This window comes from Chiloscyllium plagiosum, unplaced genomic scaffold, assembly GCF_037043375.1.
Source record: "Chiloscyllium plagiosum isolate Xiang-an unplaced genomic scaffold, Cpla_swu_hap1 HiC_scaffold_2, whole genome shotgun sequence".
In the NCBI taxonomy this organism is placed as follows: Eukaryota; Metazoa; Chordata; class Chondrichthyes; order Orectolobiformes; family Hemiscylliidae; genus Chiloscyllium; species Chiloscyllium plagiosum.
In genome coordinates this window covers 89050894-89071135 of record NW_028270140.1, presented here as the reverse complement: position 1 = coordinate 89071135, position 20242 = coordinate 89050894, and the positions used below count along the sequence as shown (strand labels likewise).

General features: G+C 40.3%; 1 protein-coding gene across 2 annotated transcripts in view; it reads right to left on the bottom strand.

The window, feature by feature from the left end:
* pggt1b (protein geranylgeranyltransferase type I, beta subunit) overlaps positions 1–20219 on the bottom strand; it is a 65595-nt gene extending 45376 nt beyond the window's left edge. Inside the window, exons 1-2 of one of the 2 annotated variants that reach the window (XM_043711043.2) lie at positions 20077–20219; positions 6258–6376 (exon numbers count right to left, since the gene is read on the bottom strand). In XM_043711043.2, the coding sequence (XP_043566978.1) occupies positions 6258–6376; positions 20077–20195 (238 nt within the window). In that variant the 5' untranslated portion in view covers positions 20196–20219. The remainder of the gene's footprint in view (positions 1–6257; positions 6377–20076) is intronic. The other variant, XM_087998500.1, reaches the window with a different exon arrangement.
* Positions 20220–20242: the final 23 nt, after the last annotated feature.

Genomic DNA, 20242 nt, shown 5'->3' with positions numbered 1-20242 from the left:
TTAGTAACATTACAGTTGGCAGTGACCATAAGATATAGTGACAGAATAAGGCCATTCGGCCCTGAGAGTCCGCTCTGCCATTCAATTATGGTAGGTATGTCTCTCAACATCATTCTCTTGTCTATAACTCTTACAAAATGAAGAAAATCTTCAAAATTGCTTTTCCTCACAAGTGAATCTACTCATATCTTGATTCTCCCAAATTTTCTTCAGAACTTCATGTCAATAGCCTGGCTTTATAGGAGGTAAAAGTAAGTTAGTTTGCAGATAACACCAAATTTGGAGGTGTAGTGGACAGCAAAGGATATTACCTCAGATTACAATGGGATCTTGATCAGTTGGGCCAATGGGCTGAGGAGTGGCAGATGGAGTTTAATTTAGATAAATGCGAGGCGCTGCATTTTGGAAAAGCAAATCAGAGCAGGACGTATACACTTAATGGTAAGGTCCTGGGGAGTGTTGCTGAACAAAGGAGACCTTGGAGTGCAGGGTCATAGTTGCTTGGAAGTAGAGTCACAGGTAGATGGGATAGTGAAGAAAGCATTTGGTAGGTTTTCCTTTATTGGCCAGAGCATTGAGTATAGATGTTGGGAGGTCATGTTGCGGCCTTGCAGTATGTTGGTTAGGCCACTTTTGGAATATCGTGTGCAATTCCGGTCTCCATCCTATAGGAAGGATGTTGTGAAACTTTTAAGGGTTCAGAAGAATTTACAAGGATGTTGCTAGGGTTTGAAGTATAGGGAGAGGCTGAATAGGCTGGGGCTATTTTCCATGGAGCATCAGAGGCTGAGGGGTGACCTTATAGAGGTTTATAAAATCATGAGGGGGCAAGGATAGGATAAATAGACAAGGTATTTTCAATGGGCTGGGGGAGTCCAGAACTAGATGGCAGAGGTTTAAGACAAGGGGCGAAAGATATAAGAGATCTAAGAGGAAACATTTTCAAACACATGGTGGTACATGTGTGGAATGAGCTGAGAGAGGAAGTGGTGGAGGCTGATACAATCACAGCACTTAAAGGCTGGAATATGAATAGCAAGGAATAGGGGCCAGGTGCTGGCATTTGGGACTAGATGAGGTTAGAATATCTGGTCAGCATGGACGAGTTGGACCAAAGAGTCTGTATCCATGCTGTACATTTCGATGACTCTATGCTTCCAGCAGGAAGCACCTTTTCCACATAGATCCACCCTATATGCGATTAGGTTTGTAGTTCCCTACTGGCCAACTTTGTGTATGTCAAAAATTCTCAGAATTTGTAATTCTGGCTGCTTGTCACCTTTCATTAACTTATCTTCTAATCTTTTCATGGCCACCAGGACTTGCTAATCATTGGTATTGTACTTCTGCTAATACTCCTGGTTTGTACTTTTTCTTGTCCCTTTGCATTATACCCTCTGTCTTGCCTTTTATCTGTTTCTTCAATTAATAGGATTGCTTTCAATGCTCCCAGACCTACTATCCAATTTATATTGCTTTGTCAATTCAACACCTAGTTTGATATTTTTCAGTAACTTTCCTTGCACTAATTAGAATAATGCCATTTCTCCATTGACTCGCTCATTTGAACAAATATTTGACTTTAGAACCCACTTTTAGCAGTTGTCTTTTGGACTGATAACCTCATTTTGATTGTCAGAACTGATCTGTCCATTATTAGACCAAATACCAACTGCAACAGTTTGATCCTCATGCTGTCTGCAAGAGACGTGCCCGGTTCCTCTTTGCAATCTATGCCAAGCAACTTTGAAGAAGGTACCACAAGATTCTGTCTCCTTTGCAAGTGTTTTTACTAATAAATTTTTCCAAGTCTCTCCAGCACTTAAGCCTCACACTCATAATAAACCCTATACCTCCAGTTGAAACATGTTTACAATGGCTTTACATCTTAAGCCTTGTTGAATTCTTGAGATATTCTGGCTTTCTGCCTGAATGAAGCCCATTCAAATACTTCAAAACAAAGCTTATTGTAATCCTTTTCCAAACTAGCATTGAGTGCTTATTACAAATGGAACTTCAGGACCTCTACCAAAAAACACAATTAACATGGACTTTATCTTTTGATCCACAATGAGTTTTTTTTTTGCCCCACATGGGCAGTCCACATTAGTGCAAATGATAATTTATAGACTGGGCTTTATCTTACAAAACTTTATGAAGTATTGCACTGTGATTTCATTCACACACCCTATTGTTAATGGGGCTTTCTACTGCCGTATTCATAACTATTAAGATCCTATTTGCCAAATATTTAAATTCCCCTCCTCCTATTATGAGAATTTGTTTCAGTGGTCCAAGTCCAGTCTCTATCCATTTTCCATTACTGAAGTTCACCACTATATTCTTATTATATATAATTGTTCTTCGGCTAAGGCTAGTTGCCAAAAATATGAAATATAAAGTGAGACAGTTTTCTTCGTTATGTTCCATCTTAAATTAATAGCCACTACCTTGATTAAATCTCTTGCTAAGTGCAGACAGTCCATGGGCTAACTATGGAGTCCTCTTGTGGCACAGTGGTAGAGTCCCTACCTCTGAACCAAAAGCCTTAGACTCATGTGCCACCTGTTCCAGAGGTATGTCTTAACATACCTGAATATATTGATTAATAATAGCTAACTACAGGCTGTGACGGTATCCTTTAGTATTTCTTACATCTATCACTTTTTCTATTATAAACATATCTCCCCATCCCCTATCCCTGCATCCTTCAGTAATACATTTAGTCTTCTGGAAGGCAGATGATCAAACTGACTCTGCAGTTTAACACAAAAAAACATTTTGTCTTCTCAATTTCTGCCCCCTGATGGCAATAATAGTTCGTCCATTTCTTAAGTGGAGAAGATATTGTCCATTAAAGGAATACAATGGTCACCTGATGGTATAAATGACAAATTCACAGAATTTCCAAATGCAATAACTTTGTTATTTTCAACATCCAGTTTCATCTGTGCTTTCTGCATTGATGGTCTACCTGATAACAAAGATATCAGACTGGATACTAAACATCTGAGAAAGTTTATATCCTTAAAACTTGTCTTCAAACTAAAATGTAATGATGAATTATAGAACATATTTACTGCAGTAGAAAACACAGGCAGGAAGGTTCAGAAAAAGGGGGGAACTCAAGGAATGCAGAAGATAGGGACATCTAGGCTGACCAAGTGATAACAGGATGCTGTAAGGCAATTAAGAACATTTGCCTTAACATCGGTGAATCTGTGCAAACAGGACACCAAGTGATAATATTCACAGCCGTTCCCCTGCGAAATTAATGGCAGTGTTTGATTCTGTCCCTGAAACAAACTCGGTACCATCAAAAGCCTTGTAATTAATGGTCAGAACCTGTCAATTATAATGGATTCATATTACCCCTTGCAAGCGGGGCAGACAGAGAGAGAAAAACATCTTTGCTGTTGCAAGACCCTGAATTGAGAGTTCAAAAGGACACGAGAGAGAGAGAGAGAGAGACCATTTTAGGTTGTTGGAGCCAGTAGAAAATTAACTCTTAGTGTTTATCTGCTATGGATTGAATTTAATTGCATTTTGGGACTTTATGATATTGAGTAGCCATTACCGGTTATTAAATACAAACTTTGTAAAAGGTAATATTAGTGAGGCTTTAATTTATTTGCTGTTCTTGCAGATCACTCTACAGATCTTGCAGACTGCTCCACTGTCAATTCTAACTAATCAGATCTTATGTCTTATTTAAATTTGAATCACAACCCTGAAAAGCAAGCATGTTTAATTCGAAGACTAATGAATCAGTTTAAATGCAACCTTATGGTAACTTCTCAGCCTCAGGTACAGAATGATTCAGTGCTTAAAAAGGAGTCTGCTTCTAGCTTAGAAATTATTCTAAGCCTAACATTGAAGAGATTCTGGCACAATGGACCAGGAAGCCACTTTATGATCAAAAGTTTGCCTTCCTTGCTAAGAAGCCATTTTGTAAAACAATTGTACCTCCCTGTACATGGATGATGTCGCTGTTTTCTGCTCGGATCTGCTGTCCGTGCACAGAGGCAGGTGCATATGTGACCAGTTTGAACAGGCCTCGGGGGCCAAGGTAAACTGAGGCAAGAGCGAGGCTATGCTCTTCGGGAACTGGGCCGACCAGTACTCGATCCCCTTCACCGTCAGGACCGGCCACCTGAAGGTGCTGGGTATTTGGTTCGGGGGGGCTGGGGTGTGCGCCAAGTCTTGGGAGGAGCGTATCAGCAAAGTGACGCAGAAACTGAGCAGACGGAAGCTACGGTCACTCTCCATCGCGGGAAAAAAACCTGGTCATCAGGTGTGAGGCACTGTCAATGCTGTTATACGTGGCACAGGTTTGGCCTATTCCCAGAACCTATGCCGCAGCAGTCACCCAGGCCAACTTCCATTTTATATGGAGATCAAAGATGGCCAGGGTCCGAAGGGACTCGATGTATCAAAGCTCTGGGCAACGGGGAAAAATTACACCCAATGCCACCCTCACCCTGATGGCCACCTTTGTGTGTGGCTGCATCAAGCTGTGCGTGGATCCCCGGTACGCAAACACCAAGTGTCACTACATACTGAGGTTCTACCTGTCCCCGGTGTTGCGAAGGATGGGCCTGGCCCCGCTGCCGCGGAATGCTCCGAGTAGTTGGACTGTTCCGTATCACCTGTCCTTCGTGGAGAAGTTTATGAAGAAAAACACCTTTAACCGCAAGTCCATCAGGAAGTGGTCTGTACGTAGTATCCTTGAGACCCTTCGGGAAAAGGAGAGGGCGGATCCTATCGAGCGGTTCCCTGAGCAGACTGTCAAAGTCGTTTAGCAGAATGCCTCATCAGCAGAACTTTCCAACAAGCACCAAGACATGGCTTGGCTGGTGGTGAGAAGGGCTCTGCCTGTGAGGTCCTTTATGCACGCCTGGACTCTCAGCCGCACCGCACGCTGCCCTCGAAGCGGCTGCGGGAGGACGAGACTGTCACATACCTCCTTCTGGAATGTGCCTACGCAGAAGTAGTCTGGAGAGGAATGCAGTGGTGTTTGTCCCAAGGTTCGTCCCGAGCAGCGCCGTGATGTGGGACTCCGTGCCACTTTATGATCCCCAGGATGCACACAGAGACAAACATCAACTGTGCATGGAGGATCATCAACTCGGTGAAGGACGCTCTCTGGACGGTCTGAAACCTGTTGATCTTCCAGCTGAAGGAGTTGACCCCGACTGAATGTTGCAGACTGGCACATTCCAAGGTCCAGGACTACGTGTTGAGGGACGCGCTGAAGCTTGGGGCAGCTGCTGCCAAGGCGTGGTGGGGAAAGACCACCGTGTAACATCTGCCTGTCTGAGAAGAACAGGGGGCCCACGCAATCATTTGGGCTCTGCTGATGCCTCAGCTAAATATATGGATATATGATATATACAGGTCTGTACGTTTATCAATGAATGATAAATTCTGATCTCTGTATGCAAATGTATATGTATGTATGGCATGACCAACTGTACAGACCATCAAATTATTTTATGAATAAAGTATATTTTTGAAATAAAGAAAATTGTATCTGACATGTGAGCTGTGCAAGGTTACCTTATGAACTCTCCAATTAGCTCAGACTGGTACCTCCTTATGATAAGAGTTTATCTCGCTAGCAGGTGCCTAACTCGGCTAGGTATGTTTTTCCCACCTGATGAATGGGCCTGTGGGAGTCATTAGTCAAGCGTACACAGACTTGTCAATTAATTTTTCTTCCTTACGAATTATTGTCTTTCACTGTTATCTGTCTAATTAAGAACATGCAATGTTTCTGTAAACTCTTGTATAAAGGAAGCCACTTTGTATCAGTGCATCGGACTAGCCTGCTGGGACACTTGAAGAGCTGGTACCCTACTCTCCTAGGTTATTAGAACCTAGCTAGTTTAGTTTATAAGTATCAGTGTTATGTTGTAACAGTGATGCTATGAGTGAATAAAGGGATGACTAAAATTAAACCAATCTGTTTATAAGAGGTTTTTTATTCCAGATTTCCAAAGAGTACGATCTCCAGAACGAACCAAGAGAGAGGCTTTACAGGTCTGAGTCCACAAGAGATTGCCTGGGCTGTCACAAATCTTACTTCAACATATCTGTGTGAATGAAGTGATTGAGAGTGGAATACCAATCATCAGAATCAATGTACAAAATTATTCAAGATCAAAAGAAACTTTGCAGAAATAGACTGAACACAAAATAATCAAGTATCGTTAAAAAAACAGTAATTCCAAGATTTAAAACAAAAACTCACTCACTGTCTTCAGTGGGAAGGACCTGGAGGGAATAAATCCATTCGATGATGCTGGTTTTATCCACTAGATGCAAGGCACTCAGGATGTCCAGGCCAGATAATGCAAAGAAAGCAATGGTCAACCTAAATTAATAAAAAACAAAAGTAAAAAAAAGTAAACATTTTCACAACCCATATTACAGGATGCACACAGAATAAAATATTAGCTGAGAACCAGACAATTCCTGCTCTGTGTAACTTGTAGTTTAAAAACAAATCACATGCATATAAAAATATCTGGCAGTATTCTACGTACAATCCTTGGGAAATCCTCAATTACGTAAAATGTTCTATATACCTGCAGAACCATTTCAATGAATCTATTGAATGGGCAGAGATTCAAAAAGTCTTTGCACTCTGCAATGCAGTGCCAATATTTGGATCTGAGCAAGAAATGAAAACAACTCCAAAATACTTAAGTTCTGATTTTTCCAGGGATTGAATGGAAGATTATACTAAAGTGTGTAGAATGATTTTATTTCAGCAAAATTATACTTCATTACTGAAAATGTGAATTTCTTCAATGGATTGCAAGGTACTTAATTTCAAAATTTCACATTTTAAAATGTTAATGCCAGAACTAAAATAAAAACTGACCTACTTAATCATTATTCCATCAAACAATGAACCTCAAGACCTCTGCAGACTTGTCCAATCAGATATATTCTACATGTAGATAGCGTAAATTTTCATAATTGCAATTAGATCCAATTGAAACAATACTTAGCTGATAGACATTTACTGCATATTCCTGGATTTTTTTTTAAAACATCTGACCAAACCAAGAGCAATGTACGGTACTGGGCTCAGCTTTCTGGAATTCAAATTCATTATATCAAGGAATAAAGACTTCTTGTCGTTATTCTGCATTCGTGCTAGCAACCTAAAAGACATTCTAGCTATTTTCAGCTAGGAAATCTATGCTGAGATGTGAAGTCTCAAAAGCTTGAAAGGGATGAAAATACAAAATCAATGTGGAAGAAAGGTACTGGATTACTAGTTGGAGATTTGTACTAAATGAGTCAGAATTGATTCAGCCTCTAAAGCTCTTGAATATATGATGGAGTTCTTCAATTCAATGTTCAGATTAATGCTCCGCAGCATTGTTTTAAAAAAGCTGTACAAGCTGACAGATGAAAAAAAGGTAGAGTTCTTCATTTTACTTTACGATGACAATACTGTATACTGGACGTAACAGCTTTAATACATGCAAGTCATCGACTTAATTATACTGCTAACTCTACACAAATCTTGAATTAACAGAGCAGTATGCAAAAGTACTTAAATAGATACATGGCACTGACAACTTTAATTGATTCTCAAATACAGATGAAGAACTGGCAGCATCTGTGAAGAGAAAGCAGTGTTAATGTTTCAAGTCAAGTGACCGCTCTGACCTGAAATATGAACTCTGCTTTCTCTCCACAGATGCTGCCAGACCAGCTGACATTTTCCAGCAATTTTTGATTTTGTTTCAGTTTTATAATATTAAAGAACTTGACTTTATTTCATTCATTTCATGGTCAAAGGACATCCCAAGTGTTTCACAGCCAAATGAAATGCTTCTGCTGTAACACTGTAGTGCAGGATATGTATACAGATAGCATGGTTTCAGAAACTACAGGTTACTAGACCTGCTGTGTTACTCTAGCACACGGTTTTTGTTTTCAATAATCAGTTAATTTATTTTTAAAAGGGTTGATTGAAAGATAAATGTCAGTGAGGACACTAGAAGAGTGTCTTATTCTTTTGTGACTTCTACTATTGGTTGCGTACCAGCATATGGTAAATAGGTTTCACATTTCATCAGATGGTGCACTAACTGTACCAAATATCATGCTTTCGGTGCTGGGTAGAGTTGAACCACAACCTTGTGACTCAGCTTAGCATTACCACTTTCTTGAGGTTGTCACAAAAACTGTTCTGTCTGGCCTAAATCAGATTTTAGTTCTACAGTAATATGAAGGACACTGACTGCCCTATGAAGTCAGTCTTTTTTCTAAACTGCCCCTAGTGGTTGAAGTAGAAAGCTCAGCAACAGGTAAACAAGCTCTCATAAGCACTGAATACCAGCTTTGTCAGTGGCCACCTTCAGAAAATGTATTCAAAAGGCCAAATCCCAAACATATTCTCTACAATTTACCCAAAGCAAAGAAAATCCATAGATAATCCCTCCAACTACTGAAAGGAACCAGCCTAATTTTCCTCTCCCTCCCTTCCTTTGGCATCTTCTCAAATGATTCTGAGAAGATGAAGGCTAGTCATTGTGGAATTAAAAGGCTCATCGCATTCCCCAAAACCTCCTTAATGTAAACGCACAAAGGATAGAATAACACGTGCTTTGTCAACACAAATTGGCTGTAACATGATTGACGAATTATGGATGCTGTTCGGATAATGCAAACTTTCTACTGAATGGGGTATAGAGATTTTATATAGTGATTTTCTAAAGCACGAGGTTGCAGAGGAACAACTGTCACATTATACCAGAAAACCCTGTACAATTAACAAGAAAGTGAACAGAACCAGCCATATGGATATGGTGATTCCATGAGGTTAAATATTAGGAATGCCACAAACTTTCAACTCCCTAATCTATCCACCATCTACAAGGCACAAGTCAGGAGTGTGATGGAATACTCTTCACCTGCCTGGAAGAGAGCAGCTCCAAAGTATTCAAGCAGCTTGATACCATATTGGTCAAAGCAGCCTGCTTGTTTAGCACCCCATCTATACCTTCTGTATTCATGCAGTCCACTACAGACAAACAGTGTCAGTGTGTGCCAATTAAAAGACACACTGCCAATAACTCTAATTTCCTTCAAAAACACCTTTCAAATCAATGACTTCCAGCACCTTGAATGCAGGGGCAGCAGATGCAGAGCATCACTACTGCAAACTCTCCTTCATGCCACATTCAATCCTGATTAAAAACTACAACTCCTTTCCTATCAGTATGGTGGGTATCTGACAAAGGACTGCAGTAGCTCACCACCACTTTCTCATGGGCAATTAGGGATGTGCAATAAATGCCAGGCTACCCAACTATCTCCAAGCGAAGAACAAATAAGAAAAAAATTCCATCAGACAAAAGAAATTTAAATTTAGTGATATGAAAAAAATGTCTTCAGCGAGTTAAATGAGACTCAGCAGATAAACAAAACACGCTATTGATGATTATGCTATTTTACTGACATCTTCCCTTGACAATTTTTTGTTGTTTCTCCACTCGTCGCATAAAACCAACTTTTGTCTGGCATCTTGCTCCTGCCTTCCACCCAATCACAGACTCTTCCTATTGTTATCATCCCTCCCACTGCCTACACACTTTTGATTGTATAGATATCTTTAATTTTTCAGTCTGACAACTTGAAAAAAGTTAACTTTCTCCCTCTCCACAGATAAAACCTGAACTGCATTTTTCAGAGTCATGATAGCACGGAGGCAGCCATTCAGTGCATCCTGGCCACGTAAATCACATTAATACCATTCTCCAACCCTCCCCCCACATCCTTGATCATTTTTCCTTTTTCAATATTCAAAATTTTAAAATTTTAATATTTTATAGCACAAAAGGCAGCTGGTCTCTCCATTGCGTCTCCATTAGCCAAAAAATGAACTGCCCAAGCAAATCCTACATTCGGCAATTGATCCTAAATTTTTCAGGTGCACATCCAGCCACCTATTAAAAAGGTTTCAGCCTTTGTTGTCCATTCAGACAGATTTTCAGACCCTGCCACCCTCCAGGTGAACATGTTTTTCCTCATTTCATCTGTAATTCCTTTACAAATCCCTTGAAGTCTACCCAAATGGGACCCTCCCATCTGCTCTATCTAGGCCTTTCACAGCCTTATGAAATAAAGTCTCTCCTCAAGCTTTCTCTGTTCCAAGAAAATAACACCAAACTGAGTCTTTCCTCATGGCTGTGATTTTTCCATTCTGGTCGCATCCTCTGTTTGCTAAATGCGATTACATGTTTTCTGTATTGAGGGAACCATGGCTGCATGCAGTACATAACGCATGATTAATTAATGTTGTATATAGCTTCAGCATACCAGTGTTCCTCTGTCCTTTGCTTCAGCTGATAAAACAAAGTATTCCAAATACCCTTTTAAATCGCCTCATCAACACATCTATCTTCAGGCCCCTGTGCACATTTGCTCAAAGGTCCCTTACTGCCTCAAAACCTCCCTGCATTCCACCAATGAACTGTATAGTCCATTGCTTTTTTTGACTTTTCTGAATACATCACCTCTGACTTCTGGATGAATTCCATTTAACACATACCTGCCTACTTGGTCAATCAACTGATATTCACCTGCAGTCGATACCTCACTATCAAAAACGTGGCCAATTTTTGTGCAACCTGCAAATTTCTTGATCATAGTCCCTGCACCTGCATTCAAGTCATTAATATACACAACAAACTGAAGGGACGCAGGACTAAGTCCTGTGGAACATCACTGGAAGTAGCCTTTCAGAGGCAACAACACCCATCAATAATTAAACTTTTTTTCCTGCCACCAGGCCAATTTTATGCAGCTTACAATATTCCCTAGCATCCCCAAAAGGCCTTTTTGTTTAAACAAAACAGACTGCTACTTGGGGCCTTGTCATTGGTCCCACACAAATCCACATAGACTATCACAAGCAGTACCCTCACTAATCCACTTTATTACTTCAAGAAATTCAACCAAGTTATACACCACCCTTCCTGAAATCCACGTTGACTGTCCTTGATTAGTCCATGCCTTTTAAATTAAACAATTTATTCTGTGCTTCAGAATTAGTTTCAATGATTTGCCTACCACAAAGGTTAGACTAAATAACTACAAGCCAGACAGCCTATGAACAAAAAAGTAATAACAGCAGTCCATCAATTCTATGACATACAGTGAGGATCCACAATGCAGTGACAAGTGACCAATTATGATTAGAAAACCACAAAATAATCAGAGACATAGCCACATCTTCTGCGTCTGCACATTAGCATTTTTGTTTTTAGTGGTACTCTTACTTTCTCTTACTCAATGAACTGAAAACATCTTTGGGTTCACTTGATTTTTAATTGCCAATATTCTTTTACATCCTCTTTGCTTTCCTAAATTCCTTTTTGATTTTAACCCCACACCTTTTATAATTATGCTCAGAACTCCACCCTCTCTTGTTGCTATATGCTGGCCAAAAAAAGTTTGTTCCATTTCTATCACATCAACATTCTGCCCGTTAAACTTGAGGGAGTTAAAATAATTCATTATTGTCCTGATGTTTTTCCATTTTTCAGAAATTTATCCCCATAATTTGCTCTGCCTCCTGACAGTTTGGTAGTCTAAAAAAGACTTCCAGTACTGTGACAGAATGTTTTTTTAAAAAGGTTTTTAACTCAATGCATATGGTCTCCTTTGATGATTTCCAGTATTTTGTTTTTAATTTCACATTTCCAGCATACCCAGTATTTTGCATTACAGGTAGACAATCCTTTATCTGAAATCCAAAGCTGTTTTCATTTTTTTCTCCATAACAAGGTTGTTTGGCGTGCAAACATTTTAACGAACTCAACACCCACTTGACCCACATCACTCAGCTGTGACGTGGTGGCGTGGCCCAGGACTGGCAGGCGTCAATTCTGTTTCTGTGCTCATAGTAGTCACATGTGCGCCTGCTGCTCAGTAAAAAATTTTTATTTCAATGTGAAAATGCCATTTATTCCAAAATCCCAAACATTCCAAAATCCGAAAACCAGCTGGCCACAAGGGTTTCGGATCTTTGGTCTACCTGTACCTAGTTGGATTTAACAAGTAGTTCTAGGGTTCAAACTAATAATGTTTCTTTTAACAAACGTAGCGTTGCTACAACTCAAACAAAATGCCTCAGCTCTAAGCTGACAGTAGACAAGCAGAAGGTTGGAAGGACAGGCCAAGCAAAACCCCAGTTATAACATTTAATAATTTTGCAGGATGTACTGGACACTGTGATTTAAGTTTTCAGCAGTATCACTTAAGTTCTCAGAGTTGCCTTTCTGAAGCAAAATGGGCATTTTGTTTGAGATTCCCACTGAACACCAATATCCAACTATGGAGTTTGGTACACTGGATCATAAGCCAAAACCAATTTTAATTTCTGAAAAGAAAAGGAATTCTACACAGCGCCCGAAAGCAGATTATTTCCCAACCAATTACATGGACAGATACTTTTCAATGTGTTAATCGAGGGCAGCATAGACTATTGATTTAGAGCTCTTACGTTGCAGTGGTAGTTTCAATACCTTAGAGCCAGAAGCCAGGGTTCAAGCCACACTGCAGAGGTGTGTCATAACAGTTGAACAGATTGTTTAAAAAATATCTAGACAAGAGCAGTCAAGGATAAGTGGGACAGGAACCAAGATAATCTTCTTGCAGAGGCAGAGGCTTGGCTGACTTACTAAATGAGTACTTTACAGGTGACTATATTAGCAATGAGAATTCTACTAATATAGTAAAAAGAGGAAGCAGTTGTGACACTGAACAGGATAAAAATAGATAAAGAAGGATTAAAATGCCTCAAAGCAGGAATGTCACCTGGTCCAGAGGTGAAGCAACCTAGATTACCGATAGAAATAAGGTGAAAATTGCAGAGTATCAAACCTTAGTCTTACAATCCTTGGGCATAGGATTGGTGCAACAGATGGAGTACTCAACTTTACATCACATTCAAAAAGAAAACCGGATAAACCTGGCTATTGGAGGGCAGTCAGCCAAATATCATTTGTGGAGACAATAATCTGGATATATTAAATTGCAATTTGAAAACAAAATAGGCTAATAAATGTAGGTCAACAGATTTATTAAAGACGGAATGTGCTCAATCAACATGTCAAGAGTTAAAGTTACAGAGGAATGATGGCTGCATTACAGCTGATCTCCATGTATTGACTTTTAAAAGGTAGAGTACCCACAACGGACTTGTCAGCAATATTGAAATTCATGGGATTCAAGGGCTAATAGACATAAAGAACACAAAGACAGTATGAACAAATCCCTCGAGAAGGAGAAAGTGAGGTCTGCAGATGCTGGAGATCAAAGTTGAGACTTTATTGCTGGAACAGCACAGCAGGTCAGGCAGCATCCAGGGAACAGGAGATTCGACGTTTCGGGCACAGGCCCTTCTTCAGGAATGAAAAATCCCTCGAGAATGAAAAGGAACGGTGCTCCCCATGGCGCAACACTAGGACAGCCACTACAACTATTAATGACTGATACAATGCATTATTTCAAAGTTTATAAGTGATACAAAACTTGGAAATGAAATAATAAGGACAGAACACAATTTCAGAAGAGCATAGACAGGCTAGTGAAAAGGTCATGTTCATGACAGATGAAACTTAGTTAGACGAACGTGAGGTGAAACACTTTGGTGGGGAGAATGTGTTATGGACCAGGCCAGACCCCCTCAAAACATTTCAAGAAAGTAGCCTGGACCATAACTTTGCTAGGTATTTTGAGCAGGGGTGAGGTGGATATTCCAGGAGTGATGCACCTGGCCTAGCCACTTGGTTTTAAACAAAACAGAATTTATTTGCAAGATTACTGAATGAAACAAAAGAGAATAGAATATCTTAGCCTATCCGACAACCCAAAGGATTAACCAAACTTAATGATACTTTTGCATCTACTTGCAACAAATCCCCAAAACACCCCTAGGTAAAAAGAAAAAGTCAAAGACAGGTCTTACAGGAGAGACGTCAGCGAGAGAGAGAGATTGCAGAGAGGTTCAGCATTGAACACCTTCTTCCATGCAGCTGTTTCTTTGACCAGCAGCCTCAAAATTGGCTGCCTGCTAAAACCAAACCAAAGTAAAGCTGAACGGGGAGAATGGACCACTCCCCTTTCATTGTACAGGTGTTTTTTTTATAAAACTTAAAAAGACTTTTGCCTGATGCAGTATCTGTTAGCTACAATCAAATTGGCCCGAAAGCCCCTCCAAACTAGACCCCTTACTGGTGTCTTTAGGACCACTGAAAAAAAAAACTAAGGACAACATAACCTAGTTAAAGCAGCACCATCGTCACAAATGAGAAAAGACAACATGAACTAAATGGTACCATTTTCAAGCAAGAGGAGATTTGGAGGCATGTTTAAACAGTCAAAACTAAAATTATCAAGGCTGGTTTAAAAGAAGCATTTGGAATTCTTAGCTTTAAGAGAGTGTACAGAAGGAAAGAAATTATGCTAAAAATTTATAAATGCTGGAATATGGCATTCAATTCTCAGCATTGGACTGAGTGCCATAAACAGGCCTGAAAATCTCAGATTATTTGCCAGGATCAAGAGGCTTCAACTATGTGGATAGACTGGAGAAATCAAGATTGTCCTCATCACAGCATAGGTTTAAGAGGAAATCTAATACAAGTTTCAAAATCATGAAGGGCTTTGCAGTGAAAATAAAGGGAAACTGTTTACAGTAGAAGAGCTGGTAACCAGGGAACAAAGTTAGATGACTAACAAAAGAACCCAAAGTGACAAAAGCAAACTTGACATATATTATGTTGTTTGTGATCCAAAATGCATACGCAAGCAAAAATAAAACCTGCCAATGCCAGCATTAAATACATTCAACGATAGAGATTCTGCAACCCTCTCGGGTAGATAATTCCAAAGATGTACAGTCGCTTGAGTGAAGAAATGTCCAATCTTGAATGATTGGGCTTTAATCTAAAGACTGACTGTGTATTTTGGATCCTCTGACCCGAGGAAATAATCTATCAGTGTCTACCCTAAGACCTTTAGAATCTTGTATACATTAATGAAATCAGTTCTCATTTCTTCTAAACTCCAAAAAAAAGATTCAATTTATTCAGCCTATCATAGGACCTCAGTTTTATATATATAAAATTTATACATCTTTTAATATCACGTACACTGGATTTGATGTGTCTTCAAAAGGATTTTATTCATTAAAGTATTTACAACTATTTCTGTGGCTACGGTGGTTTATTTTCAAACAAAGGAAGAAAGACATCCTGCAGAGTATAGGGATTTTGTTTACGTTGGGAGAGCTTTAGGAGTGAACAGAATAAACAGTTATGTATGAAGGTTTCAGTTCAAAGAATTAGAATTGTATTTGGATTATGGGTGTTTAAGGAAAACACCCACTGAGTCAGATATACAGCACAAAAACAAACCCTTTGGTGCAACTTGACCATGCCGACTAGATATCCTAAATAAATCTAGTCCCATTTGCCAGCACCAGGCCCATATCCCTCTATACCCTACCTATTCATATACCTATCCAGATGCCTTTTAAATGTTGTTATTGTACCAGCCTCCACCACTTCCTCTGGCAGCTCATTCATTTTGCCATCCCTGCATCCAAGTCATGAATGTAGATTGTAAATAGTTGGGAGTCGACATTTCGGGCATAAGCCCTTCTTCAGGCTTATGCCCAAAACGTCGATTCTCCTGCTCCTCGGATGCTGCCTGGCCTGCTGTGTTTTTCCAGCACCACATTTTTCAACTCTGGTACTCCTACATCTGCAGTCCTCACTTTCTCCTCCTTGTAAATAGTTGGGAACCAAGGACAGAACCCTGTAGCACCAGTTACAGCTTGCAAACTAGAAAGAGATCCACCTATTCCAACTCACTGCTTTTTGTTGGTTAGCCAATCTTCTACCTGAAGAAGGGCTTATGCCCGAAACGTCAATTCTCCTGCTCCTTGGATGCTGCCTGACCTGCTGCGCTTTTCCAGCAACACATTTTCAGCTCTGATCTCCATCATCTGCAGTCCTCACTTTCTCCCCTAGCCAATCTTCTACCCAAGCCAGCACATTAACACTAACCACGTGCCATCTTAATTGATGCATTAAGCTCTTGTGCAGCACCTACTCATATGTCTCCTTGCAGACTGGATATACATTTACAGGACCCCATTACCTGCTTTGCTCGTTACATCTTCGAAGAACTCTCATGAATTAGTTAAACATTATCTACTTTTCAGAAAATCATGTTTACTTTGATGGATTGCATTTTGACTCTCCAAATGTCTTGTTGCTACCTCCTTAATAATGGATTCCAATAATTTCCCAACAACATACATTAAACCAATTGATCTATAATTTCTACTTTCTGCCTCCATCCATTTCCGAATAAGGGCATTACATTAGCATTTTTCCCATGGACTGGAACCTACCCACAAACAGGGAATACTGGAATACTATAACCACTGGATCCATTATCTCTGCTGACACTTCATTTAAAGGCCCTAGGAAATCAGCCATCAGGCCCTGAGAACTTGCATGCCTTTGGTCCCAGTCATTTGTTCAGTACATTTTCCTAGTAATGGTGATTATTTTAAGTTCCTCCTTTCCTCTAATCTCTGCTTACCTGTTATTATTGGGATGGTTTCAGTTTGTCTCACCATGAAAGCTGAGGCAAAGTATTGATTTAGTCTCACCGGAGTTATGTTCCCCATTATTAACTCCCCAGTCTCATTGTCCAAGGAATCAACATTCACTTTAGCTATTTTCTTCCTTTACACTTGTTGAAACATTTGCTATCCATCTTGATATTTCGCACTGGTCTTTAACAATTAACCTTTGTTCTCTTTATTACTCTTTTTAGTAACTTTCAAAGCTTTAAAAGCTTTCAAAACCTCCAGCCAGCCATTACCCTTGGCAATATGGCACGTCTTAGGTTTTGCCCTCATGTTATCTTTAACATCCATATTTAGCCATGGATACTTTTCCTCCTTTTACAAACTTGCTTCGTTGCTGGAATATATTGCAGTTGGAAGGAACTGAATTATCTCCTCAAATGTCTGCTGCTATTCATCAACTATTTTCCTGTTCAGTCTTTCTGCCCTATCCACTGAGGCAGAATCTGACTCATGCCAGATTACCTTTAACACCAGAACACTAATATGGAACTCCTATTTCCCTTCCTCAAACTGTTAACACTCATCCCTAGAGGCTATTTTACTACAAGATCATTAATTAATCCTATCGCATTACATAATACTAAATACAAAATAAAATGCTCCCTGTTTCCCCAACATATTATTTCTTGGAGCAATCTCTAATACACGATGAATTCTCCAAGGCTAACCTTGCCAAATGTAATTAATCCAGCATATATGCCTATCACCCATGATTACTGTCACATTTTTCTGACAACCTTCCACTGTGTTTTATACTGTATCTTGGAATATAACTTCTCCCAGGAGTTTATTTTCTTGGCCATTTCATTTTGTTATTTCACCCAGTTGGATTCTACATCTTGATCCTACCTTGTGTTTCCTGCAAACTAATGAAAGCATCTGCAGAAGGAAAACATGAGAAACAGCATTCTGATCAGCATATCAACCACCTCAGCAGATTCTGCGTAAAAAGAACCACTGACCTGCTTTCCCAGATTTAGCAGCGTTCATAACAACCATGCTTTTGTTTCCTGTACACACATCTTTGTCTATGATTGGCTTTATAATGGGTTCAGAGTTTAACCCAATAGGATTATATGCTAATAATTATAATTGTCTCCATGTAGCTCGAATCCATTTACTTGGAACAGCAATTCTTGTTAGGTACAGAAATCCTTCCTGTCATCTTGGTTTCGAAAATCAGGCAAATTGGAGAATTTTCGTACTTCTACGCAACCTTTAAATATTGGGAATACTCTGGGTTTAGCCGGGCTTGACTTCCAATGCACCAGCCCAACAACCACTTCCAACACAAGTATATTTTTTTCTTAAATGTGGAGACCAAAATTGTGCACAGTACACCAGATAAAATGGCAAAGGAAATAAACCAGTCTTAATGGTAAGTTCCTGGGGAACGGTGCTGAACAAAGAGACCTTGAAATGCAAGCTCATAGTTCCTTGAAAGTAGAGTCGCAGGTAGCTAGGATAATGAAGGTGGTGTTTGCTATGCCTTCTTTTAATGGTCACAGCATTGTGCATAGGAATAGGGAGGTCATCTCGCAGCTGTACAAGATGTTGGCTAGGCCACTTTTGGAATATTGCATGCAATTCTGGTGTCCTTCCCATCAGAAAGATGTTGTGAAAGGTTCGGAAAAGATTTACAAGGATGTTACCAGGGTTGGAGGATTTGAACTATAGGGAGAGGCTGAATAGGCTGGGGCTGCTTTCCTGGAGCGTCAGAGGCTGAGGGGCCACCTTAGAGGTTTATAAAATCATAAGGGGCATGGATAGGATAAACAGACAAAGGTCTTTTCCATAAGGTGAGAAGCCCAGAACTAGAGGGCATAGGTTTAGGATGAGAGGGGTAAGATATAAAAGGGACCTAACGGGTAACTTTTTTAGGCAGACCGTGGTGCATGTATAGAATGAGCTGCCAGATAAAGTGGTGGAGGCTGGTACAAATTCCACATTTAAATGATATCTGGTTGCGTATATGAATAGGAAGAGTTTAGAAGGATATGGGCCAAGTGCTGGCAAATGGGACTAGATTATATTAGGATATCCAGTTGGCATGGGCAGGCTGGTCCAAAGGGTCTGTTTCCATGATGTGCGTGACTATGTAGTGCTATTAAAATCCTCCACGATTGTATTAAGACTTCATTATATTTTTACTTGCAAGACACTCTGTAATTAAGGACTAGCCCTTTCTCTTTATGGTCTCTGTACTAATCATTTTCTCGTACTTTGTAATAAAATCCAGATGCCATTTACTTTAATTGCTTGTTATACCTCCATGGTATGTGTACCTTGTAAGAGTTCATAGAGTGCAAGTTTTACACTTTTAAAGTGATCTGCTGGTAAACATTCAACACAAGTGGTTTCCTTTGGTTTTGCTGCACCGTTCTAATAAATTTCTTCTGCATGCCAATAATTGTTGTGGACCTGCTTTATAAATATTTGGCATAAATTCCTCAGGTCTATATTCTAAAATGCATTATGATATGAAAGGCACTACCAGGAAGAGCACTTGAAGCAAGTTGAGTGTGCATGGAAAAGTAAATTGGATAAATTCTCAAAGGGAAACATTTACAAGACGACAGAAAGAGCAGGGGTGTGATGAGCATGGGGCCAAGGAGAAGGGTCGTGTTCTGCACTGTAATATTGTGTCACATAATTCCTACATGATGATTCACAAATATCTCAAGCAAATGTATACCAGTCTATTTGAGTAATTCTAATAGCAAAGTTAACAATTTAGAGATGTCTCAGAAGGGTCGGACAAACCTAGCCTGAAAATCATGTTGCGATCTTACTGAACAGTCACAGCCTTCGAGAAAATAAGCAACATGAAGTATTTTTTTATTCAAGTTGCAGCCTTCCGTGCTTGGCAACTTGTAAATTGAAAGAAACATTAGAACGCGCTCCCATACACTAAGCAGCTCACTGTTGTCATCTCAATCGCCCCACCCAACAAAACGAGCGGTGAGCTGTCAGTTGAAGACCCTGTCCCTACAGTAGGAGTGGCGGAGGGGATATTGCCCCCACTCCCCGGTTTACCCGCCTCCCCATGCCCCCGGACATGGCTGGCGGGTCAGGCCGAGTTTACAGACCCCTCTGCAGAGGCCTGCCCGATTCTGGATTAGTGGTGCTGGAAGAGCACAGCAGTTCAGGCAGCATCCGAGGAACAGCATTCGTCATCCTGATGAAGGGCTTTTGCCCGAAACGTCGATTTTGCTGCTCCACGGATGCTGCCTGAACTGCTGTGCTTTTCCAGCACCACTAATCCAGAATCTGGTTTCCAGCGTCTGCAGTCATTGTTTTTTACCTGGAGGCCTGCCCGAGCCCGTCTCGCTTCATCTCCCACCTCCCAGACCCGATTCGGAGCCCGCCCTTACCTACTGGTCTCCAGTGAGCAGTACCTCTCAGGTAAGATCTTCAGACATCGTTCGAAGAAGCAGATGTGCCGATCCTTGAGGAACTCCAGATGCTCACCAAGTGCCGTCTCTTCGGCCATTTTGGATCGCCATGGACACGCCCCGCCCCCGGTCCGCCGCGGACTGC